The sequence below is a fragment of the Coregonus clupeaformis genome, unplaced genomic scaffold (genome assembly GCF_020615455.1).
Source record: "Coregonus clupeaformis isolate EN_2021a unplaced genomic scaffold, ASM2061545v1 scaf0433, whole genome shotgun sequence".
In the NCBI taxonomy this organism is placed as follows: Eukaryota; Metazoa; Chordata; class Actinopteri; order Salmoniformes; family Salmonidae; genus Coregonus; species Coregonus clupeaformis.
In genome coordinates, this window is record NW_025533888.1 from 201,901 (window position 1) to 228,662 (window position 26,762).

General features: G+C 47.4%; 1 protein-coding gene across 3 annotated transcripts in view; it reads right to left on the minus strand.

Annotated features, from left to right (window-relative positions):
• Positions 1 to 209: 209 nt before the first annotated feature.
• LOC121554874 (ATP-dependent 6-phosphofructokinase, liver type-like) overlaps positions 210 to 26,762 on the minus strand; it is a 79,816-nt gene continuing 53,263 nt past the window's right edge. For all 3 annotated transcript variants that reach the window (XM_045215386.1, XM_045215388.1, XM_045215387.1), the window contains 11 exons: positions 24,863 to 24,926; positions 18,340 to 18,486; positions 14,350 to 14,420; positions 14,153 to 14,240; positions 11,384 to 11,536; positions 7,424 to 7,588; positions 7,125 to 7,186; positions 2,067 to 2,178; positions 1,761 to 1,860; positions 585 to 690; positions 210 to 433 (listed from right to left, as the gene is read on the minus strand). In XM_045215386.1, the coding sequence (XP_045071321.1) occupies positions 286 to 433; positions 585 to 690; positions 1,761 to 1,860; positions 2,067 to 2,178; positions 7,125 to 7,186; positions 7,424 to 7,588; positions 11,384 to 11,536; positions 14,153 to 14,240; positions 14,350 to 14,420; positions 18,340 to 18,486; positions 24,863 to 24,926 (1,216 nt within the window). In that variant the 3' untranslated portion in view covers positions 210 to 285. The remainder of the gene's footprint in view (positions 434 to 584; positions 691 to 1,760; positions 1,861 to 2,066; positions 2,179 to 7,124; positions 7,187 to 7,423; positions 7,589 to 11,383; positions 11,537 to 14,152; positions 14,241 to 14,349; positions 14,421 to 18,339; positions 18,487 to 24,862; positions 24,927 to 26,762) is intronic.

Genomic DNA, 26,762 nt, shown 5'->3' on the forward strand with positions numbered 1-26,762 from the left:
TTAGTGTGTGTTCTAGAAGCTGGTGTCTGAGGTCCAGGGTTAGTGTATGTTCTAGAAGCTGGTGTCTGTGGTCCAGGGTTAGTGTGTGTTCTAGAAGCTGGTGTCTGTGGTCCAGGGTTAGTGTGTGTTCTAGAAGCTGGTGTCTGTGGTCCAGGGTTAGTGTGTGTTCTAGAAGCTGGTGTCTGAGGTCCAGGGTTAGTGTGTGTTCTAGAAGCTGGTGTCTGCAGTCCAGGGTTAGTGTGTGTTCTAGAAGCTGGTGTCTGTGGTCCAGGGTTAGTGTGTGTTCTAGAAGCCGGTGTCGATGCTGAGAGAGCGTCGGGTCACATGTTCTATCTCTCCAGGGACGTACTCGCTGAAGCTGGTCTGGTGCTTGGCCAACATCTTCAGAATCTGATGCAGGTTCTGCCACCACTGGACCTTGGGCATCCGGTGCCTATGGCAGGAGGGGGAGGAAGAGAGATTTTACTGCCTGCTTAGGGACTAAAATGACACACTGTAAAAACCAGATTGTAAAGGACTTCGTAACAACTGCTGATGTAAACAAGGTTTGGATGGATGAACAACAGGTGTGGTACTCTACTCACTCAAAGTCAGTCTGTGTCTTAAGGTCAGTGACAGGGATGAAGGTTAGGAGCTTCTTACTGAAGCCGATGACAGACGCTGTGTCCGGGGCGTTGGCAAACACACGACCTGGAACGGTAGAAGTGGGGATAAACATGATATATATCCATCACCCTGTTTCCATGGCTTCATGTTGTTGAATCAGAGCTAAAGGCACTCTTACAGCGTCTTTATAGTGCCCTACTTTTAACCAGAGCCATGGCACACTATTCCCTTTATAGTGCCCTACTTTTAACCAGAGCCCAAAAGTAGTGTATTATGCAGGGTATAGGGTGCCGGTATAGGGTGCCGGTATAGGGTGCCGGTATAGGGTGCAGGGTATAGGGTGCAGGGTATAGGGTGCAGGGTATAGGGTGCCTATAGGGTGCCGGTATAGGGTGCCGGGTATAGGGTGCCGGTATAGGGTGCAGGGTATAGGGTGCCGGTATAGGGTGCCGGTATAGGGTGCAGGGTATAGGGTGCCGGTATAGGGTGCAGGGTATAGGGTGCCGGTATAGGGTGCAGGGTATAGGGTGCCGGTATAGGGTGCCGGTATAGGGTGCAGGGTATAGGGTGCCGGTATAGGGTGCAGGGTATAGGGTGCCGGTATAGGGTGCCGGTATAGGGTGCCGGGTATAGGGTGCCGGGTATAGGGTGCAGGGTATAGGGTGCCGGTATAGGGTGCAGGGTATAGGGTGCAGGGTATAGGGTGCCGGTATAGGGTGCCGGTATAGGGTGCAGGGTATAGGGTGCCGGTATAGGGTGCCGGTATAGGGTGCCGGTATAGGGTGCAGGGTATAGGGTGCAGGGTATAGGGTGCAGGGTATAGGGTGCAGGGTATAGGGTGCCGGTATAGGGTGCAGGGTATAGGGTGCCGGTATAGGGTGCCGGTATAGGGTGCAGGGTGCCGGTATAGGGTGCAGGGTGCCGGTATAGGGTGCAGGGTATAGGGTGCCGGTATAGGGTGCCGGTATAGGGTGCAGGGTATAGGGTGCCGGTATAGGGTGCCGGTATAGGGTGCAGGGTATAGGGTGCCGGTATAGGGTGCCGGTATAGGGTGCCGGTATAGGGTGCAGGGTATAGGGTGCCGGTATAGGGTGCCGGTATAGGGTGCCGGTATAGGGTGCAGGGTATAGGGCCATTAGGGACACACCCAGTACCTTGTCTGAAGTTGTTGATCATCTTCTCTGTGAGCCACTGCACAGCCTTCACACCCAGCTTGGTGCCAAAGTTTCTGTCGAAGGGTGTTGGTGCGCCTCCCTAGAATGACACCAGAGATAAAAAAGTTCATCTAAAAAAAGAATGAAAAAACATATAGGAACCATATTCGATAATTCATGCACTTCACAGTCTAGACCATATAAGTCTACCCCCTAATTTCATTATCAAGAAACTCATCATGCTATTAATATAAGGTTGCATTTTAACATGTAAGCTTTAGCAGTGTGGTTCTGTTCGTTCCATACCTGCTGGAGGTGCCCCAGCACGTTGACCCTACAGTCGAAGATGCCCTTCCCCTCGGCCGAGTACAGCTTGTGGATGAAATCAGTGGTGTAGTGAAGGTGACACTTCTCATTCCTACAGAGACAGAACCATAGAGATCCTATAATTCATTATATTAACTGTCCTATAGAGACAGAACCATAGAGATCCTATAATTCATTATATTAACTGTCCTATAGAGACAGAACCATAGAGATCCTATAATTCATTATATTAACTGTCCTATAGAGACAGAACCATAGAGATCCTATAATTCATTATATTAACTGTCCTATAGAGACAGAACCAGAGAGGTCCTATAATTCATTATATTAACTGTCCTATAGAGACAGAACCAGAAAGGTCCTATAATTCATTATATTAACTGTCCTATAGAGACAGATGTAAGAGAGATCCTATAATTCATTATATTAACTGTCCTATAGAGACAGAACCATAGAGATCCTATAATTCATTATATTAACTGTCCTATAGAGACAGATGTAAGAGAGATCCTATAATTCATTATATTAACTGTCCTATAGAGACAGAACCATAGAGATCCTATAATTCATTATATTAACTGTCCTATAGAGACAGAACCAGAGAGGTCCTATAATTCATTATATTAACTGTCCTATAGAGACAGAACCATAGAGATCCTATAATTCATTATATTAACTGTCCTATAGAGACAGAACCATAGAGATCCTATAATTCATTATATTAACTGTCCTATAGAGACAGAACCAGAGAGGTCCTATAATTCATTATATTAACTGTCCTATAGAGACAGAACCATAGAGATCCTATAATTCATTATATTAACTGTCCTATAGAGACAGAACCATAGAGATCCTATAATTCATTATATTAACTGTCCTATAGAGACAGATGTAAGAGAGATCCTATAATTCATTATATTAACTGTCCTATAGAGACAGAACCAGAAAGGTCCTATAATTCATTATATTAACTGTCCTATAGAGACAGAACCAGAAAGGTCCTATAATTCATTATATTAACTGTCCTATAGAGACAGAACCATAGAGATCCTATAATTCATTATATTAACTGTCCTATAGAGACAGATGTAAGAGAGATCCTATAATTCATTATATTAACTGTCCTATAGAGACAGAACCAGAAAGGTCCTATAATTCATTATATTAACTGTCCTATAGAGACAGAACCAGAAAGGTCCTATAATTCATTATATTAACTGTCCTATAGAGACAGATGTAAGAGACATCACTGTGCTTGCTTTGCAGTATTGCTTCCTTCACTGTCATCGGCTCCAATTAGTGACCACCCTGCTTGACAACATGTGACCACCCTGCTTGACAACGTGACCACCCTGCTTGACAACATGTGACCACCCTGCTTGACAACATGTGACCACCCTGCTTGACAACATACAAACCATCTGCACCACAGAAAAGGTACCAATTTGACCGTGCCATTGGTGACATTTCAAGCTGTGGAGTGATCTTATCCGGCACGATTTGACGAGGTTCCACACTGTCAGAGACGCTACTTCCCTGTCAGAGACGCTACTTCACTGTCAGAGACGCTACTTCACTGTCAGAGACGCTACTTCCCTGTCAGAGACGCTACTTCACTGTCAGAGACGCTACTTCCCTGTCAGAGATGCTACTTCCCTGTCAGAGACGCTACTTCCCTGTCAGAGACGCTACTTTACTGTCAGAGACGCTACTTCCCTGTCAGAGACGCTACTTCCCTGTCAGAGACGCTACTTCCCGGTCAGAGACGCTACTTCCCTGTCAGAGACGCTACTTCCCTGTCAGAGACGCTACTTCCCTGTCAGAGACGCTACTTCCCTGTCAGAGACGCTACTTCCCTGTCAGAGACGCTACTTCACCGTCTTTACTGTTTCATTAAGTATATTAAACATTTATTGTTTATATCACTAAATAAGGCTTTCAATGAGTTGCTAGGCTGGCAATTAAGAGATAAATAATAATTAATGAACTACTTATTTCTAACCTCTATAAAGATGTAATGATGACTTGCTCAAATTAAATTAAATTGTATTGGTCACACACATATTTAGCAGATGTTATTGCGGGTGTAGCGAAATGCTTGTGCTTCTAGCTCCGACAGTGCAGTAGTATCTAACAATTCACAACAATACACACAAATCTAAAAGTAAAATAATGGAATTAAGAAATATATAAATATTAGGACGAACAATGTCAGAGTGGCATTGACTAAAATACAGTAGAATAGAATACAGTATATACAGTCGAGGTCAAAAGTTTTGAGAATGACACAAGTATTGGTCTTCACAAAGTTCGCTGCTTCAGTGTTTTTAGATATTTTTGTCAGATGTTACTATGGTACACTGAAGTATAATTACAAGCATTCCATAAGTGTCAAAGGCTTTTATTGACAATTACATTAAGTTTATGCAAAGAGTCAATATTTGCAGTGTTGACCCTTCTTTTTCAAGACCTCTGCAATCCGCCCTGGCATGCTGTCAATTAACTTCTGGGCCACATCCTGACTGATGGCAGCCCATTCTTGCATAATCAATGCTTGGAGTTTGTGGGTTTTAGTTTGTCCACCCGCCTCTTGAGGATCGACCACAAGTTCTCAATGGGATTAAGGTCTGGGGAGTTTCCTGGCCATGGACCCAAAATGTCGATGTTTTGTTCCCCAAGCCACTTAGTTATCACTTTTGGCTTATGGCAAGGTGCTCCATCATGCTGGAAAAGGCATTGTTCGTCACCAAACTGTTCTTGGATGGTTGGGAGAAGTTGCTCTCGGAGGATGTGTTGGTACCATTCTTTATTCGTGGCTGTGTTCTTAGGCAAAATTGTGAGTGAGCCCACTCCCTTGGCTGAGAAGCAATCCCACACATGAATGATCTCAGGATGCTTTACTGTGGGCATGACACAGGACTGATGGTAGCGCTCACCTTGTCTTCTCCGGACAAGCTTTTTTCCGGATACCCCAAACAATCGGAAAGGGGATTCATCAGAGAAAATGACTTTACCCCAGTCCTCAGCAGTCCAATCCCTGTACCTTTTGCAGAATAGCAGTCTGTCCCTGATGTTTTTCCTGGAGAGAAGAGGCTTCCTCGCTGCCCTTCTTGACACCAGGCCATCCTCCAAAAGTCTTCGCCTCACTGTGCGTGCAGATGCACTCACACCTGCCTGCTGCCATTCCTGAGCAAGCTCTGCACTGGTGGTGCCCCGATCCCGCAGCTGAATCAACTTTAGGAGACGGTCCTGGCGCTTGCTGGACTTTCTTGGCCGCCCTGAAGCCTTCTTCACAACAATTGAACCTCTCTCCTTGAAGTTCTTGATGATCCGATAAATGGTTGATTTAGGTGCAATCTTACTAGCTGCAATATCCTTGCCTGTGAAGCCCTTTTTGTGCAAAGTAATGTGGTCCTCTGTAGCTCAGCTGGTAGAGCACGGCGCTTGTAACGCCAAGATAGTGGGTTCGATCCCCGGGACCACCCATACACAAAAATGTATGCACGCATGACTGTAAGTCGCTTTGGATAAAAGCGTCTGCTAAATGGCATATTATTATTATTATTATTATTATGACGGCACTTGTTTCCTTGTAGGTAACCATGGTTAACAGAGGAAGAACAATGATTTCAAGCACCACCCTCCTTTTAAAGCTTCCAGTCTGTTATTCTAACTCAATCAGCATGACAGAGTGATCTCCAGCCTTGTTCTCGTCAACACTCTCACCCGTGTTAACGAGAGAATCACTGACATGATGGCAGCTGGTCCTTTTGTGGCAGGGCTGAAATGCAGTGGAAATGTTTTTCTGGGATTAAATTCATTTTCATGGCAAAGAGGGACTTTGCAATTAATTGCAATTCATCTGATCACTCTTCATGACATTCTGGAGTATATGCAAATTGCCATCATAAAAACTGAGGCAGCAGACTTTGTGAAAATTAATATTTGTGTCATTCTCAAAACCTTTGACCACGACTGTACATACGAGATTGAGTAAAGCAGTATGTAAACATTATTAAAGTGACTAGTGTTCCATTATTAAAGTGACCAGTGATTCCATGTCTATGTATATAGGGCAGCAGTCTCTAAGGTGCAGGGTTGAGTAACAGGGTGGTAGCTGGCTAGTGATGGCTATTTAACAGTCTGATGGCCTTGAGATAGAAGCTGTTTTTCAGTCTCTCGGTCCCAGCTTTGATGCACCTGTACTGACCTCGCCTTCTAGATGATAGCGGGGTGAACAGGCCGTGGCTCGGGTGGTTGTTGTCCTTGATGATATTTTTGGCCTTCCTGTGATATCGGGTGCTGTAGGTGTCCTGGAGGGCAGGCAGTGTGCCCCCGGTGATGCGTTGGGCAGACTGCACCACCCTCTGGAGAGCCCTGCGGTTGCGGGCGGTGCAGTTGCCATACCAGGCGGTGATACAGCCCGACAGGATGCTCTCAATTGTGCATCTGTAAAAGTTTGTGAGGGTGTTAGGGGCCAAGACAAATTTCTTCAGCCTCCTGAGGTTGAAGAGGCGCAGATTGTCAGTGCTGTGTACGCCGAGGAACTTGAAGCTTTTCACCTTCTCCACTGCGGTCCCGTCGATGTGAATAGGGGCGTGCTCTCTCTGTTGTCTCCTGAAGTCAACGATCAGCTCCTTTGTTTTGCTGACATTGAGGGAGAGGTTATTTTCCTGGCACCACTCTGCCAGGGTCCTCACCTCCTCCCTGTAAGCTGTCTCGTCGGTAATCAAGCCTACTACTGTTGTGTCATCTGCGAACTTGATGATTTGAGTTGGAGGCGTGCTTGGCCACGCAGTCATGGGTGAACAGGGAGTACAGGAGGGGGCTGAGCACGCACCCTTGTGGGGCCCCAGTGTTGAGGATCAGCGAGGTGGAGATGTTTCCTACCTTCACCTACCTTGTTGATAACCTCTATAAAGATGTAATGATGTCATGTCTTACCTCTATAAAGATGTAATGATGTCTTGTTGATAACCTCTATAAAGATGTAATGATGTCTTGTCTTACCTCTATAAAGATGTAATGATGTCTTACCTCAGCACGAGACCCCTCTGGATGTCTTCCTTCATCTTCTCTGTGAGATGCTCCACGTTAGTCTGAAAGGGCAGGGTCATTCCAGAGGTGTATTTATTAAGACTACATGGATCATTTATCACTCTGTTCAGGAAGCCTCCAGTATATCCATATAAAATGACTCCGTGGTCTATCTGGGATAATGAGCACAGCCGTCTAATTGAAGACTGTGTGAGTGTCTGAAATGGAACTATATTAGTGCACTACTGTTGACCAGAGTAGGGAATAGGGTGCTATTTCAGCTGCAGCCTGGATCTCACCTTTAGGTCCTGGAGGTTGAAGGGGTCCTCGAAGATGTAAGCAGCGTCCGCTCCCACAGCGATACCGGTGGTGGTTGCCAGGTAACCACAGTACCCCCCCATAGTCTCCACTACGAACACCCTCCTCTTGGTCCCCGTAGCTGACTGCTTAATCTTATCGCAACTCTAAGAGAGGAGGGGACACACAGACACATGACAGACAGACAGACACATGACAGACACATGACAGACAGACACATGACAGACAGACGAATGACAGACAGACGAATGACAGACACACAGACACATGACAGACAGACAGATGACAGACAGACACATGACAGACACATGACAGACAGACAGACAGACACATGACAGACAGACAGACAGACACATGACAGACAGACAGAGACAGACGGGCAGGTTAGAGACACACAACTAAAATAGATTAAAGGGTCAATCTGCAGTTTCTACATCCATTATTGGACGTATAACGTATAACTCATGAGCTTAGTGCAACTGCCGTACCCCACCAGAACCCCAAATATACGTTTGTTTTACTCCTTTGTTTGTAAACAAAGTAAATGTAAACAAACACTGTATAGCCTCAAAACATGGTTAAAACTATACACACGGTTAAAACTAAACACACGGTTAAAACTATACACACGGTTAAAACTATACACATGGTTAAAACTATACACATGGTTAAAACTATACACATGGTTAAAACTATCAATTAAAACTATAAACATGGTTAAAATTATTACCATGGTTAAAACTAACATGGTTAAAACGATCAATTAAAACTATACACATGGTTAAAACTATAAACATGGATAAAACTATTAACATGGATAAAACCAGAAACATGGTTAAAACTATAAACATGTTACAATTATTAACATGGTTAAAACTATGAACATGGTTAAAACTATACACATGGTTAAAACTATTAACAAGGTTAAAACTATTAACAAGGTTAAAACTATACACATGGTTAAAACTATACACATGGTTAAAACTATACACATGGTTAAAACTATACACATGGTTAAAACTATACACATGGTTAAAACTATCAATTAAAACTATAAACATGGTTAAAATTATTACCATGGTTAAAACTAACATGGTTAAAATGATCAATTAAAACTATATACATGGTTAAAACCATAAACATGGATAAAACTATTAACATGGATAAAACTATTAACATGGATAAAATCAGAAACATGGTTAAAACTATACACATGGTTAAAACTATACACATGGTTAAAACTATTCACATGGTTACAACTATAAACATGGTTAAAACTATTCACATGGTTACAACTATAAACATGGTTACAACTATAAACATGGTTACAACTATTAACAAGGTTAAAACTATTAACAAGGTTAAAACTATGAACATGGTTACAACTATGAACATGGTTACAACTATGAACATGGTTACAACTATACACATGGTTAAAACTATAAACATGGTTAAAACTATTAACATGGTTACAACTATAAACATGGTTAAAACTAACATGGTTGAAACTAACATGGTTACAACTATAAACATGGTTAAAAAATGGTTACAATTATTACCATGGTTAAAACTAACATGGTTAAAACTATCAATTAAAACTATTAACATGGTTAAAACTATTAACAAGGTTAAAACTATTAACAAGGTTAAAACTATAAACATGGTTTTTTATTTTATTATTTATTTATTTATTTAACCTTTATTTAACCAGGTAAACCAGTTGAGAACAAGTTCTCATTTACAACTGCGACCTGGCCAAGATAAAGCAAAGCAGTGTGATAAAAACAACAACACAGAGTTACATATGGGGTAAAACAAAACAAAGTCAAAAATACAACAGAAATACATATAATATACAGTGTGCAAATTTAGCAAGTTATGGAGGTAAGGCAATAAAATAGGCTATAGTGCAAAATAATTACAATAGTATTAACACTGGAATGATAGATGTGCAAGAGATGATGTGCAAATAGAGATACTGGGGTACAAATGAGCAAAATAAATAACAATATAGGGATGAGGTAGTTGGGCGGGCTAATTTCAGATGGGCTGTGTACAGGTGCAGTGATCGGTAAGGTGCTCTGACAACTGATGCTTAAAGTTAGTGAGGGAGATAAGAGTCTCCAGCTTCAGAGATTTTTGCAATTTGTTCCAGTCATTGGCAGCAGAGAACTGGAAGGAATTGCGGCCAAAGGAGGTGTTGGCTTTGGGGATGACCAGTGAGATATACCCGCTGGAGCGCAGACTACGGGTGGGTGTTGCTATGGTGACCAATGAGCTAAGATAAGGCGGGGATTTGCCTAGCAGTGATTTATAGATGGCCTGGAGCCAGTGGGTTTGGCGACGAATATGTAGTGAGGACCAGCCAACAAGAGCGTACAGGTCACAGTGGTGGGTAGTATATGGGGCTTTGGAGACAAAACGGATGGCACTGTGATAGACTACATCCAATTTGCTGAGTAGAGTGTTGGAGGCTATTTTGTAAATGACATCGCCGAAGTCAAGGATCGGTAGGATAGTCAGTTTTACGAGGGCATGTTTGGCAGCATGAGTGAAGGAGGCTTTGTTGCGAAATAGGAAACCGATTCTAGATTTAACTTTGGATTGGAGATTCTTAATGTGAGTCTGGAAGGAGAGTTTACAGTCTAACCAGACACCTAGATATTTGTAGTTGTCCACATACTCTAGGTCAGACCCGTCGAGAGTAGTGATTCTAGTCGGGTGGGCGGGTGCAAGCAGCGTTCGGTTGAAGAGCATGCATTTAGTTTTACTAGTGTTTAAGAGCAGTTGGAGGCTACTGAAGGAGTGTTGTATGGAATTGAAGCTCGTTTGGAGGTTTGTTAACACAGTGTCCAATGAAGGGCCAGATGTATACAAAATGGTGTCGTCTGCGTAGAGGTGGATCTGAGAGTCACCAGCAGCAAGAGCGACATCATTGATATACACGGAGAAAAGTGTCGGCCCAAGAATTGAACCCTGTGGCACCCCCATAGAGACTGCCAATAGTCCAGACAACAGGCCCTCCGATTTGACACATTGAACTCTATCTGAGAAGTAGTAGGTGAACCAGGCGAGGCAGTCATTTGAGAAACCAAGGCTATTTAGTCTGCCAATAAGAATGCAGTGGTTGACAGAGTCGAAAGCCTTGGCCAGGTCAATGAAAACGGCTGCACAGTACTGTCTATTATCGATCGCGGTTATAATATCGTTTAGGACCTTGAGCGTGGCTGAAGTGCACCCATGACCAGCTCGGAAACCGGATTGCATAGCGGAGAAGGTACGGTGGGATTCGAAATGGTCGGTGATCTGTTTGTTGACTTGGCTTTCAAAAACTTTTGAAAGGCAGGGCAGGATGGATATGGGTCTGTAACAGTTTGGATCTAGAGTGTCACCCCCTTTGAAGAGGGGGATGACCGCGGCAGCTTTCCAATCTCTGGGGATCTCAGACGTTACGAAAGAGAGGTTGAACAGGCTAGTAATAGGGGTTGCGACAATTTCGGCGGCTAGTTTTAGAAAGAAAGGGTCCAGATTGTCTAAAACTATTAACATGGTTAAAACTATTAACATGGTTAAAACTATAATATTTCTCCAGACCCATCCCTCAGCTATTTACCGAAACAGGAAGTCCACTTCATTATTGTTTCAACTGGTGATTTAACTTACTAACATATAAACTATTATGAGGCCTCTGTGTGATGTTACTCTGCTAAAACAGGCACTGCTGAGGGAGCAGAGTTGGAGATGGGAAGGGGCCTTGTCTTGACATCTGGTCGGCCTCATGGGAAGGGGCCTTGTCTTGACATCTGGTCGGCCTCATGTTTTTAAATAGAGTTTATAGTGTCAATCTAGATTCACCTGCCATCTTGTTGCCAGAGACGACCACACTGGAAAATGACCCTTTGGGTTTTATTGTGTTTTATCCTTCATCAAAGCAGACTGACCTCCATGGCAGCATTGACAGCCGTGTCTGACCCCAGACTGAAGTCTGTCCCGGGCACGTTGTTACTGATGGTGGCAGGGATCACCACCATGGGGATACACAACTCATCAAATCCACCACGAGCATCATACAGCTGCAGCACGCCCTCGTATGCCTATAGACAAAACACACCACGAGGGAAGACAAAACACACCATGAGGGAAGACACCACGAGGGAAGACACCACGAGGGAAGACAATACACACCATGAGGGAAGACAAAACACACCATGAGGGAAGACACCACGAGGGAAGACACCACGAGGGAAGACACCACGAGGGAAGACACCACGAGGGAAGACACCACGAGGGAAGACAATACACACCATGAGGGAAGACAAAACACACCATGAGGGAAGACACCACGAGGGAAGACACCACGAGGGAAGACACCACGAGGGAAGACACCACGAGGGAAGACACCACGAGGGAAGACACCACGAGGGAAGACAATACACACCATGAGGGAAGACAAAACACACCATGAGGGAAGACACCACGAGGGAAGACAATACACACCATGAGGGAAGACACCATGAGGGAAGACACCATGAGGGAAGACACCATGAGGGAAGACACCATGAGGGAAGACACCATGAGGGAAGACACCATGAGGGAAGACACCATGAGGGAAGACACCATGAGGGAAGACACCATGAGGGAAGACACCATGAGGGAAGACACCATGAGGGAAGACACCATGAGGGAAGACACCATGAGGGAAGACACCATGAGGGAAGACACCACGAGGGAAGACACCACGAGGGAAGACACCACGAGGGAAGACACCATGAGGGAAGACACCATGAGGGAAGACACCACGAGGGAAGACACCATGAGGGAGTACACCATGAGGGAGTACACCATGAGGGAGTACACCATGAGGGAGTACACCATGAGGGAAGACACCATGAGGGAGTACACCATGAGGGAAGACACCATGAGGGAAGACACCATGAGGGAAGACACCATGAGGGAAGACACCATGAGGGAAGACACCACGAGGGAAGACACCATGAGGGAGTACACCATGAGGGAAGACACCATGAGGGAAGACACCATGAGGGAAGACACCATGAGGGAAGACACCATGAGGGAGTACACCATGAGGGAAGACACCATGAGGGAAGACACCACGAGGGAGTACACCATGAGGGAAGACACCATGAGGGAAGACACCATGAGGGAGAACACCATGAGGGAAGACACCATGAGGGAGTACACCATGAGGGAAGACACCATGAGGGAGTACACCATGAGGGAAGACACCACGAGGGAAGACACCACGAGGGAAGACAAAACACACCATGAGGGAAGACACCACGAGGGAAGACACCACGAGGGAAGACAAAACACACCATGAGGGAAGACACCATGAGGGAAGACACCATGAGGGAAGACACCATGAGGGAAGACACCACGAGGGAAGACACCACGAGGGAAGACACCACGAGGGAAGACAAAACACACCATGAGGGAAGACACCACGAGGGAAGACACCACGAGGGAAGACAAAACACACCATGAGGGAAGACAAAACACACCATGAGGGAAGACACCACGAGGGAAGACAAAACACACCATGAGGGAAGACAAAACACACCATGAGGGAAGACACCATGAGGGAAGTCACCATGAGGGAAGACACCATGAGGGAAGACACCATGAGGGAAGACACCACGAGGGAAGACAAAACACACCATGAGGGAAGACACCACGAGGGAGTACACCATGAGGGAAGACACCACGAGGGAAGACAAAACACACCATGAGGGAAGACAAAACACACCATGAGGGAAGACACCATGAGGGAAGACACCATGAGGGAAGACACCATGAGGGAAGACACCATGAGGGAAGACACCATGAGGGAAGACACCATGAGGGAAGACACCATGAGGGAAGACACCACGAGGGAGTACACCATGAGGGAAGACACCACGAGGGAAGACAAAACACACCATGAGGGAAGACACCACGAGGGAAGACAAAACACACCATGAGGGAAGACACCACGAGGGAAGACAAAACACACCATGAGGGAAGACACCATGAGGGAAGTCACCACGAGGGAAGACACCATGAGGGAAGACACCATGAGGGAAGACACCACGAGGGAAGACACCATGAGGGAAGACACCACGAGGGAAGACAAAACACACCATGAGGGAAGACACCACGAGGGAAGACACCACGAGGGAAGACACCACGAGGGAAGACACCACGAGGGAAGACACCACACACCAACACAGTCAGATTGTTTAGTCTTTCTAACAGCTGACGACATGAACTCTAAAATGAAATAGTTACATTAGAAAGATCAATTAACATAACAAAACATAAGACCCATGGGGCGGCGCACAATTGGCCCAGCGTCGTCCAGGGTAGGGGAGGGAATGGCCGGCAGGGACGTAGCTCAGTTGGTAGAGCATGGCGTTTGCAACCCCAGGGTTGTGGGTTCGATTCCCACGGGGGGCCAGTATAAAAAAATAAAAATAAAAAATGAAGAAAATAATAATAATAATGTATGCACTCACTAACTGTAAGTGGCTCTGGATAAGAGCGTCTGATAAATGACTAAAATGTAAATGTAAAATAAGTGACTAAACAACATTGTGAGGAGGGAGGCCTTTTAAAATCAATGATCTGATGCAGCGCGCCCGCCATGTACGCCATCAGGGAATACTAACACCAATTTCAATATAAATGTTCTGTTGGTCTGTAACTGGTACCTCAAATCCCCCAACGACCAGCAAAGCCTGGATTTTAAACTTGTTGATGGTGTCCACTATCTTCTCCATGCAAGTACTGGGGAGGGTTCTGTAGAACACAAAGGCAGACTGAGAACACACACAATTCAGGAGGACATCTTCCTATTTTGAAAAAGGGGCAACTGATTTCCCCCTATTCGTCATTCTAAACAACAGACCTTTTAGTCCCCAGAAGAGATCCACCCTGGCCAGTCCATCCAGCCACACTGTGCCACTCCATCTCTGTCACCTGGTAGAGGAAGAACACACGCCAGTCAATATCTTTATTGTCCAAATTTGAAAAATGTGCAGTCAGGATTGTCACAATTATCACCACATGGATTATCACATTGTAATTTTGAATTCCGTAAAGTGAGTGTGGAAGAAGTGAACAAATGATTGATGTCTATCAACAATGACAAGCCACCGGGGTCTGACAACTTGGATGGAAAATTACTGAGGATAATAGCGGACGATATTGCCACTCCTATTTGCCATATTTTCATTTTAAGCCTACTAGAAAGTGTGCCCCCTCAGGCCTGGAGGGAAGCAAAAGTCATTCCGCTACCTAAGAATAGTAAAGCCCCCTTTACTGGCTCAAATAGCCGATCAATCAGCCTGTTACTAACCCTTAGTAAACTATTGGAAAAAATGTTGTTTGACCAGATACAATGCTATTTTACAGTAAACAAATTGACAGACTTTGAGCACACTTATAGAAGCATTGTATTTGGGACAAATCATTCACTAAACCTCAACTAAATCTTGTAATAAATAATGTGTAAATTGACCATGTTGATGTGACTAAACTGCTTGGAGTAACCCTGGATTGTAAACTGTCATGGTCAAAACATATTGATACAACAGTAGCTAAGATGGGGAGAAGTCTGTCCATAATAAAGCGCTGCTCTACCTTCTTAACAGCACTATCAACAAGGCAGGTCCTACAGGCCCTAGTTTTGTCACACCTGGACTACTGTTCAGTCTTGTGGTCAGGTGCCACAAAAAAGGACTTAGGAAAATTACAATTGGCTCAGAACAGGGCAGCACGGCTGGCCCTTAAATGTACATGGAGAGCTAATATTAATGACATGCATGTCAATCTCTCATGGCTCAAAGTGGAGGAGAGATTGACTTCATCATTACTCGTTTTTGTAAGAAGTGTTGACAAGCTGAATGAACCGAACTGTCTGTTTGAACGACTGGCGCACAGCTCGGACACCCATGCATACCCCACAAGACATGCCACCAGAGGTCTCTTCAAACCCCAAGTCAAAAGTCTACAGGAGGGACACAGTCCTACAAAGAGAAAATGGAAAGAATATGGCACCACAACAAACCTGCCAAGAGTGGGCCACCCACCAAAACTCACAGACCAGGCAAGGAGGGCATTAATCAAAGAGACCAAAGATAACCCTGAAGGAGCTGCAAAGCTCCACAGCGGAGATTAGAGTATCTGTCCATAGGACCACTTTATGCCGTACAATCCACAGAGCTGGGCTTTACGGAAGAGTGGCCAGAAAAAATAAGCAAACACGTTTGGTGTTCGCCAAAAGCCATGTGGGAGACTTCCCAAACATATGGAAGAAGGTACTCTGGTCAGATGAGACTAAAATTGAGCTTTTTGGCTATGTCTGGCGCAAACCCAACACCTCTCATCACCCCATCCCCACAGTGAAGCATGGTGGTGGCAGCATCATGCTGTGGGGATGTTTTTCATCGGCAGGGACTGGGAAACTGGTCAGAATTGAAGGAATGATGGATGGCGCTAAATACAGGGGAATTCTAGAGGGAAACCTGTTTCAGTCTCCTAGAGATTTGAGACTGGGACGGAGTTTCACCTTCCAGCAGGACAATTACCCTAAAGCAACACTCAAGCGGTTTAAGGGGAAACATTTAAATGTCTTGGAATGACCTAGTCAAAGCCCAGACCTCAATCCAATTGAGAATCTGTGGTATGACTTAAAGATTGCTGTACACCAGCGGAACCCATCCAACTTGAAGGAGCTGGAGCAGTTTTGCCAGTGGCTAGATGTGCCAAGCTTATAGAGACATACCCCAAGAGACTTGCAGCTGTAATTGCTGCAAAAGGTGACTCTACAAAGTATTGACTTTGCGGGGGTGAATAGTTATGCACGCTCAAGTTTTCTGTTATTTTGTCTAATTTCTTGTTTGTTTCACACATTTTTTTTTTAAATACACTGCTCAAAGAAATAAAGGGAACACTTAAACAACACAATGTAACTCCAAGTCAATCACACTTCTGTGAAATCAAACTGTCCACTTAGGAAGCAACACTGATTGACAATACATTTCACATGCAGTTGTGCAAATGGAATAGACAACAGGTGGAAATTATAGGCAATTAGCAAGACACCCCCAATAAAGGACTGGTTTTGCAGGTGGTGACCACAGACCACTTCTCAGTTCCTATGCTTCCTGGCTGATGTTTTGGTCACTTTTGAATGCTGGCGGTGCTTTCACTCTAGTGGTAGCATGAGACGGAGTCTACAACCCACACAAGTGGCTCAGGTAGTGCAGCTCATCCAGGATGGCACATCAATGCGAGCTGTGGCAAGAAGGTTTGCTGTGTCTGTCAGCGTAGTGTCCAGAGCATGGAAGCGCTACCAGGAGACAGGCCAGTACATCAGGAGACGTGGAGGAGGCCGTAGGAGGGCAACAACCCAGCAGCAGGACTGCTACCTCCGCCTTTGTGCAAGAAGGAGCACTGCCAGAGCCCTGCAAATGACCTCCAGCAGGCCACAAATGTGCATGTGTCTGCTCAAACAGTCAGAAACAGACTCCATGAGGGTGGTATGAGGGCCCGACGTCCACAGGTGGGGGTTGTGCTTACAGCCCAACACCGTGCAGGACGTTTGGCATTTGCCAGAGAACACCAAGATTGGCAAATTTGCCACTGGCGCCCTGTGCTCTTCACAGATGAAAGCATGTTCACACTGAGCACATGTGACAGACGTGACAGAGTCTGGAGACGCCGTGGAGAATGTTCTGCTGCCTGCAACATCCTCCAGCATGACCGGTTTGGCGGTGGGTCAGTCATGGTGTGGGGTGGCATTTCTTTGGGGGGCCGCACAGCCCTCCATGTGCTCGCCAGAGGTAGCCTGACTGCCATTAGGTACCGAGATGAGATCCTCAGACCCCTTGTGAGACCATATGCTGGTGCGGTTGGCCCTGGGTTCCTCCTAATGCAAGACAATGCTAGACCTCATGTGGCTGGAGTTTGTCAGCAGTTCCTTCAAGAGGAAGGCATTAATGCTATGGACTGGCCCGCCCGTTCCCCAGACCTGAATCCAATTGAGCACATCTGGGACATCATGTCTCGCTCCATCCACCAACGCCACGTTGCACCACAGACTGTCCAGGAGTTGGCGGATGCTTTAGTCCAGGTCTGGGAGGAGATCCCTCAGGAGACCATCCGCCACCTCATCAGGAGCATGCCCAGGCGTTGTAGGGAGGTCATACAGGCACGTGGAGGCCACACACACTACTGAGCCTCATTTTGACTTGTTTTAAGGACATTACATCAAAGTTGGATCAGCCTGTAGTGTGGTTTTCCACTTTAATTTTGAGGGTGACTCCAAATCCAGACCTCCATGGGTTGATACATTTGATTTCCATTGATCATTTTTGTGTGATTTTGTTGTCAGCACATTCAACTATGTAAAGAAAATAGTATTTAATAAGATTATTTCATTCATTCAGATCTAGGATGTTTTATTTTAGTGTTCCCTTTATTTTTTTGAGCAGTATATATATATATATATTTTTTTTTTCAGGTTGTAAGGCAACAAAATAGGAAAAATGCCAAGGAGGGTGAATACTTTCGCAAGCCACTGTACACATGGGTGTTGTATTGTAGATATGTGATAGTAGAGTAGTGGTCTGAGGGAACACACTACATGTATTCTGAAAAGGGTTATGAAATGTCATGTAATATTTTTTACTGTATATAACTGCTTTGATGTTGCTGGACCCCAGGAAGACTAGAGGATCCTTAATAAATACAAATCACCACATGGATTATCACCACATGGATTATTATATCATGTTACATTAAGATAATATACTGGGATAATACTGCTGAATCAATCTACTCTCTCTCTCTCTTCATCCATTAGTGTTGTATCTTAAGGAGAATATATCCTCACCGCTCCATTGGCCAGCCCCTCGAAGCCGTCGTTGACAGAGTAGACCTTGTGACCGTAGGCCAGCGCAACTCTGACAGCCGACCGGACCGCTGCATTCATCCCAGCTGCTGGAGCGCCCACATTCAGCACCGCTAGCGTGTGGTCGCTCTGAAGAGAGATGGGACAGACAGGAGTCTACAGCCATGTCATGGGGAGTCATGTCTCTCTGAAGAGAGATGGGAGGAGTCTAAAGCCAGCCATGTCATGGGGAGTCATGTCTCTCTGAAGAGAGATGGGACAGACAGGAGTCTACAGCCAGCCATGTCATGGGGAGTCATGTCTCTCTGAAGAGAGATGGGAGGAGTCTACAGCCAGCCATGTCATGGGGAGTCATGTCTCTCTGAAGAGAGACAGGACAGACAGGAGTCTACAGCCATGTCATGGGGAGTCATGTCTCTCTGAAGAGAGACGGGACAGACAGGAGTCTACAGCCAGCCATGTCATGGGGAGGCATGTCTCTCTGAAGAGAGATGGGAGGAGTCTACAGCCAGCCATGTCATGGGGAGTCATGTCGCTCTGAAGAGAGATGGGAGGAGTCTACAGCCAGCCATGTCATGGGGAGTCATGTCTCTCTGAAGAGAGATGGGAGGAGTCTACAGCCAGCCATGTCATGGGGAGGCATGTCTCTCTGAAGAGAGATGGGAGGAGTCTACAGCCAGCCATGTCATGGGGAGTCATGTCGCTCTGAAGAGAGATGGGAGGAGTCTACAGCCAGCCATGTCATGGGGAGTCATGTCTCTCTGAAGAGAGATGGGAGGAGTCTACAGCCAGCCATGTCATGGGGAGTCATGTCGCTCTGAAGAGAGATGGGAGGAGTCTACAGCCAGCCATGTCATGGGGAGTCATGTCTCTCTGAAGAGAGATGGGAGGAGTCTACAGCCAGCCATGTCATGGGGAGTCATGTCGCTCTGAAGAGAGATGGGAGGAGTCTACAGCCAGCCATGTCATGGGGAGTCATGTCGCTCTGAAGAGAGATGGGAGGAGTCTACAGCCAGCCATGTCATGGGGAGTCATGTCTCTCTGAAGAGAGATGGGAGGAGTCTACAGCCAGCCATGTCATGGGGAGTCATGTCGCTCTGAAGAGAGATGGGAGGAGTCTACAGCCAGCCATGTCATGGGGAGTCATGTCGCTCTGAAGAGAGATGGGAGGAGTCTACAGCCAGCCATGTCATGGGGAGTCATGTCTCTCTGAAGAGAGATGGGAGGAGTCTACAGCCAGCCATGTCATGGGGAGTCATGTCTCTCTGAAGAGAGACGGGACAGACAGGAGTCTACAGCCATGTCATGGGGAGTCATGTCGCTCTGAAGAGAGATGGGAGGAGTCTACAGCCAGCCATGTCATGGGGAGTCATGTCTCTCTGAAGAGAGACAGGACAGACAGGAGTCTACAGCCATGTCATGGGGAGTCATGTCTCTCTGAAGAGAGACGGGACAGACAGGAGTCTACAGCCATGTCATGGGGAGTCATGTCTCTCTGAAGAGAGATGGGAGGAGTCTAAAGCCAGCCATGTCATGGGGAGTCATGTCTCTCTGAAGAGAGATGGGAGGAGTCTACAGCCAGCCATGTCATGGGGAGTCATGTCTCTCTGAAGAGAGACGGGACAGACAGGAGTCTACAGCCATGTCATGGGGAGTCATGTCGCTCTGAAGAGAGATGGGAGGAGTCTACAGCCAGCCATGTCATGGGGAGTCATGTCTCTCTGAAGAGAGATGGGACAGACAGGAGTCTACAGCCAGCCATGTCATGGGGAGTCATGTCTCTCTGAAGAGAGACGGGACAGACAGGAGTCTACAGCCATGTCATGGGGAGTCATGTCGCTCTGAAGAGAGATGGGAGGAGTCTACAGCCAGCCATGTCATGGGGGAGTCATGTCTCTCTGAAGAGAGATGGGAGGAGTCTACAGCCAGCCATGTCATGGGGAGTCATGTCTCTCTGAAGAGAGACGGGACAGACAGGAGTCTACAGCCATGTCATGGGGAGTCATGTCGCTCTGAAGAGAGATGGGAGGAGTCTACAGCCAGCCATGTCATGGGGAGTCATGTCTCTCTGAAGAGAGATGGGAGGAGTCTACAGCCAGCCATGTCATGGGGAGTCATGTCTCTCTGAAGAGAGATGGGACAGACAGGAGTCTACAGCCAGCCATGTCATGGGGAGTCATGTCTCTCTGAAGAGAGATGGGAGGAGTCTAAAGCCAGCCATGTCATGGGGAGTCATGTCTCTCTGAAGAGAGATGGGAGGAGTCTACAGCCAGCCATGTCATGGGGAGTCATGTCTCTCTGAAGAGAGATGGGAGGAGTCTACAGCCAGCCATGTCATGGGGAGTCATGTCTCTCTGAAGAGAGACGGGACAGACAGGAGTCTACAGCCAGCCATGTCATGGGGAGTCATGTCTCTCTGAAGAGAGATGGGAGGAGTCTACAGCCAGCCATGTCATGGGGAGTCATGTCTCTCTGAAGAGAGATGGGAGGAGTCTACAGCCAGCCATGTCATGGGGGAGTCATGTCTCTCTGAAGAGAGACGGGACAGACAGGAGTCTACAGCCAGCCATGTCATGGGGAGGCATGTCTCTCTGAAGAGAGATGGGAGGAGTCTACAGCCAGCCATGTCATGGGGAGTCATGTCGCTCTGAAGAGAGATGGGAGGAGTCTACAGCCAGCCATGTCATGGGGAGTCATGTCTCTCTGAAGAGAGATGGGAGGAGTCTACAGCCAGCCATGTCATGGGGAGTCATGTCGCTCTGAAGAGAGATGGGAGGAGTCTACAGCCAGCCATGTCATGGGGAGTCATGTCTCTCTGAAGAGAGATGGGAGGAGTCTACAGCCAGCCATGTCATGGGGAGTCATGTCGCTCTGAAGAGAGACGGGACAGACAGGAGTCTACAGCCATGTCATGGGGAGTCATGTCTCTCTGAAGAGAGATGGGAGGAGTCTACAGCCAGCCATGTCATGGGGAGTCATGTCTCTCTGAAGAGAGACGGGACAGACAGGAGTCTACAGCCATGTCATGGGGAGTCATGTCGCTCTGAAGAGAGATGGGAGGAGTCTACAGCCAGCCATGTCATGGGGAGTCATGTCTCTCTGAAGAGAGATGGGACAGACAGGAGTCTACAGCCAGCCATGTCATGGGGAGTCATGTCTCTCTGAAGAGAGATGGGAGGAGTCTAAAGCCAGCCATGTCATGGGGAGTCATGTCTCTCTGAAGAGAGATGGGACAGACAGGAGTCTACAGCCAGCCATGTCATGGGGAGTCATGTCTCTCTGAAGAGAGATGGGAGGAGTCTACAGCCAGCCATGTCATGGGGAGTCATGTCTCTCTGAAGAGAGACGGGACAGACAGGAGTCTACAGCCATGTCATGGGGAGTCATGTCTCTCTGAAGAGAGATGGGAGGAGTCTACAGCCAGCCATGTCATGGGGAGTCATGTCTCTCTGAAGAGAGATGGGAGGAGTCTACAGCCAGCCATGTCATGGGGAGTCATGTCGCTCTGAAGAGAGATGGGAGGAGTCTACAGCCAGCCATGTCATGGGGAGTCATGTCTCTGAAGAGAGATGGGAGGAGTCTACAGCCAGCCATGTCATGGGGAGTCATGTCACTCTGAAGAGAGATGGGAGGAGTCTACAGCCAGCCATGTCATGGGGAGTCATGTCTCTCTGAAGAGAGATGGGAGGAGTCTACAGCCAGCCATGTCATGGGGGAGTCATGTCTCTCTGAAGAGAGATGGGACAGACAGGAGTCTACAGCCAGCCATGTCATGGGGAGTCATGTCTCTCTGAAGAGAGATGGGAGGAGTCTACAGCCAGCCATGTCATGGGGAGTCATGTCTCTCTGAAGAGAGATGGGACAGACAGGAGTCTACAGCCAGCCATGTCATGGGGAGTCATGTCTCTCTGAAGAGAGATGGGAGGAGTCTAAAGCCAGCCATGTCATGGGGAGTCATGTCTCTCTGAAGAGAGATGGGACAGACAGGAGTCTACAGCCAGCCATGTCATGGGGAGTCATGTCTCTCTGAAGAGAGATGGGAGGAGTCTACAGCCAGCCATGTCATGGGGAGTCATGTCTCTCTGAAGAGAGACGGGAGGAGTCTACAGCCAGCCATGTCATGGGGAGTCATGTCGCTCTGAAGAGAGATGGGAGGAGTCTACAGCCAGCCATGTCATGGGGGAGTCATGTCACTCTGAAGAGAGATGGGAGGAGTCTACAGCCAGCCATGTCATGGGGAGTCATGTCTCTCTGAAGAGAGATGGGAGGAGTCTACAGCCAGCCATGTCATGGGGGAGTCATGTCTCTGAAGAGAGATGGGAAGACAGGAGTCTACAGCCAGCCATGTCATGGGGGAGTCATGTCTCTCTGAAGAGAGATGGGAGGAGTCTACAGCCAGCCATGTCATGGGGGAGTCATGTCTCTCTGAAGAGAGATGGGACAGACAGGAGTCTACAGCCAGCCATGTCATGGGGAGTCATGTCGCTCTGAAGAGAGACGGGACAGACAGGAGTCTACAGCCAGCCATGTCATGGGGAGTCATGTCTCTCTGAAGAGAGATGGGAGGAGTCTACAGCCAGCCATGTCATGGGGAGTCATGTCTCTCTGAAGAGAGATGGGAGGAGTCTACAGCCAGCCATGTCATGGGGAGTCATGTCTCTGAAGAGAGACGGGACAGACAGGAGTCTACAGCCAGCCATGTCATGGGGAGTCATGTCTCTCTGAAGAGAGATGGGAGGAGTCTACAGCCAGCCATGTCATGGGGAGTCATGTCGCTCTGAAGAGAGATGGGAGGAGTCTACAGCCAGCCATGTCATGGGGAGTCATGTCTCTCTGAAGAGAGATGGGAGGAGTCTACAGCCAGCCATGTCATGGGGAGTCATGTCTCTCTGAAGAGAGATGGGAGGAGTCTACAGCCAGCCATGTCATGGGGGAGGCATGTCTCTCTGAAGAGAGACGGGACAGACAGGAGTCTACAGCCATGTCATGGGGAGTCATGTCTCTCTGAAGAGAGATGGGAGGAGTCTACAGCCAGCCATGTCACGGGGAGTCATGTCTCTCTGAAGAGAGACGGGACAGACAGGAGTCTACAGCCAGCCATGTCACGGGGAGTCATGTCTCTCTGAAGAGAGACGGGACAGACAGGAGTCTACAGCCAGCCATGTCACGGGGAGTCATGTCTCTCTGAAGAGAGATGGGAGGAGTCTACAGCCAGCCATGTCATGGGAGTCATGTCTCTCTGAAGAGAGATGGGAGGAGTCTACAGCCAGCCATGTCATGGGAGTCATGTCGCTCTGAAGAGAGATGGGAGGAGTCTACAGCCAGCCATGTCATGGGAGTCATGTCTCTCTGAAGAGAGATGGGAGGAGTCTACAGCCAGCCATGTCATGGGAGTCATGTCGCTCTGAAGAGAGATGGGAGGAGTCTACAGCCAGCCATGTCATGGGGAGTCATGTCTCTCTGAAGAGAGATGGGAGGAGTCTACAGCCAGCCATGTCATGGGAGTCATGTCGCTCTGAAGAGAGACGGGACAGACAGGAGTCTACAGCCAGCCATGTCATGGGGAGTCATGTCTCTCTGAAGAGAGATGGGAGGAGTCTACAGCCAGCCATGTCATGGGAGTCATGTCTCTCTGAAGAGAGATGGGAGGAGTCTACAGCCAGCCATGTCATGGGAGTCATGTCGCTCTGAAGAGAGACGGGACAGACAGGAGTCTACAGCCAGCCATGTCATGGGGAGTCATGTCTCTCTGAAGAGAGATGGGAGGAGTCTACAGCCAGCCATGTCATGGGAGTCATGTCTCTCTGAAGAGAGATGGGAGGAGTCTACAGCCAGCCATGTCATGGGAGGCATGTCTCTCTGAAGAGAGATGGGAGGAGTCTACAGCCAGCCATGTCATGGGGAGTCATGTCTCTCTGAAGAGAGATGGGAGGAGTCTACAGCCAGCCATGTCATGGGGAGTCATGTCTCTCTGAAGAGAGATGGGAGGAGTCTACAGCCAGCCATGTCATGGGGAGTCATGTCTCTCTGAAGAGAGATGGGACAGACAGGAGTCTACAGCCAGCCATGTCATGGGGAGTCATGTCTCTCTGAAGAGAGATGGGAGGAGTCTACAGCCAGCCATGTCACGGGGAGTCATGTCTCTCTGAAGAGAGATGGGAGGAGTCTACAGCCAGCCATGTCATGGGAGTCATGTCGCTCTGAAGAGAGATGGGACAGACAGGAGTCTACAGCCAGCCATGTCATGGGGAGTCATGTCTCTCTGAAGAGAGATGGGAGGAGTCTACAGCCAGCCATGTCATGGGGAGTCATGTCTCTCTGAAGAGAGATGGGAGGAGTCTACAGCCAGCCATGTCATGGGGAGTCATGTCTCTCTGAAGAGAGATGGGAGGAGTCTACAGCCAGCCATGGGAGTCATGTCTCTCTGAAGAGAGATGGGAGGAGTCTACAGCCAGCCATGTCATGGGGAGTCATGTCTCACAGTTTATTTTAAGGCAAGTATTACCTTGGTAACGGCAGGCTTCTGAAAGGCAAGCAGTCTGTACATGTTCCAGTTGTTCTCAAAGCTCCTAACAATGAAAATATATTAATCAGAAAACATATATAAAATGTTCATTATATCATATTTACATACATACTTCATTATATATATATAAACTCAGCAAAAAAAGAAACGTCCCTTTTTCAGGACCCTGTCTTTCAAAGATGATTCATAAAAATCCAAATAACTTCACTGTAAAGGGTTTAAACACTGTTTCCCATGCTTGTTCAATGAACCATAAACAATTAATGAACATGCACCTGTGGAACGGTCGTTAAGACACTAACAGCTTACAGACGGTAGGCAATTAAGGTCACAGTTATGAAAACTTAGGACACTAAAGAGGCCTTTCTACTGACTCTGAAAAACACCTAAAGAAAGAAGCCCAGGGTCCCTGCTCATCTGCGTGAACGTGCCTTAGGCATGCTGCAAGGAGGCATGAGGACTGCAGATGTGGCCAGGGCAATAAATTGCAATGTCCGTACTGTGAGACGCCTAAGACAGCGCTACAGGGAGACAGGACGGACAGCTGATCGCACTCGCAGAGGCAGACCACGTGTAACAACACCTGCACAGGATCGGTACATCCGAACATCACACCTGCGGGACAGGTACAGGATGGCAACAACAACTGCCTGAGTTACACCAGGAACGCACAATCCCTCCATCAGTGCTCAGACTGTCCGCAATAGGCTGAGAGAGGCTGGACTGAGGCCTTGTAGGCCTGTTGTAAGGCAGGTCCTCACCAGACATCACCGGCAACAATGTTGCCTATGGGCACAAACCCACCGTCGCTGGTCCAGACAGGACTGGCAAAAAGTGCTCTTACATTTACATTTTAGTCATTTAGCAGACGCTCTTATCCAGAGCGACTTACAGTTAGTTAGTGCATTCATTATTATTATTTTAGTTTTTCATAATGGCCCCCCGTGGGAATCGAACCCACAACCCTGGCGTTGCAAACGCCATGCTCTACCAACTGAGCTACATCCCTGCCGGCCATTCCCTCCCCTACCCTGGACGACGCTGGGCCAATTGTGCGCCGCCCCATGGGTCTCCCGGTCGCAGCCGGCTACGACAGAGCCTGGATTCGAACCAGGATCTCTAGTGGCACAGTTAGCACTGCGATGCAGTGCCTTAGACCACTGCGCCACTCGGGTCGTGGTTTTGTCTCACCAGGGGTGATGGTCGGATTCGCGTTTATCGTCGAAGGAATGAGCGCTACACCGAGGCCTGTACTCTGTCATGGTCTGGGGCGGTGTGTCACAGCATCATGGGACTGAGCATGTTGTAATTGCAGGCAATCTCAACGCTGTGCGTTACAGGGAAGACATCCTCCTCCCTCATGTGGTACCCTTCCTGCAGGCTCATCCTGACATGACCCTCCAGCATGACAATGCCACCAACCATACTGCTCGTTCTGTGCGTGATTTCCTGCAAGACAGGAATGTCAGTGTTCTGCCATGGCCAGAGAAGAGCCCGGATCTCAATCCCATTGAGCACGTCTGGGACCTGTTAGATAGGAGGGTGAGGGCTAGGGCCATTCCCCCCAGAAATGTCCGGGAACTTGCAGGTGCCTTGGTGGAAGAGGGGGTAACATCTCACAGCAAGAACTGGCAATTCTGGTGCAGTCCATGAGGAGGAGATGCACTGCAGTACTTAATGCAGCTGGTGGCCACACCAGATACTGACAGTTACTTTTGATTTTGACCCCCCCTTTGTTCAGGGACACATTATTCAATTTCTGTTAGTCACATGTCTGTGGAACTTGTTCAGTTTATGTCTCAGTTGTTGAATCTTGTTATGTTCATACAAATATTTACACATGTTAAGTTTGCTGAAAATAAACGCAGTTGACAGTGAG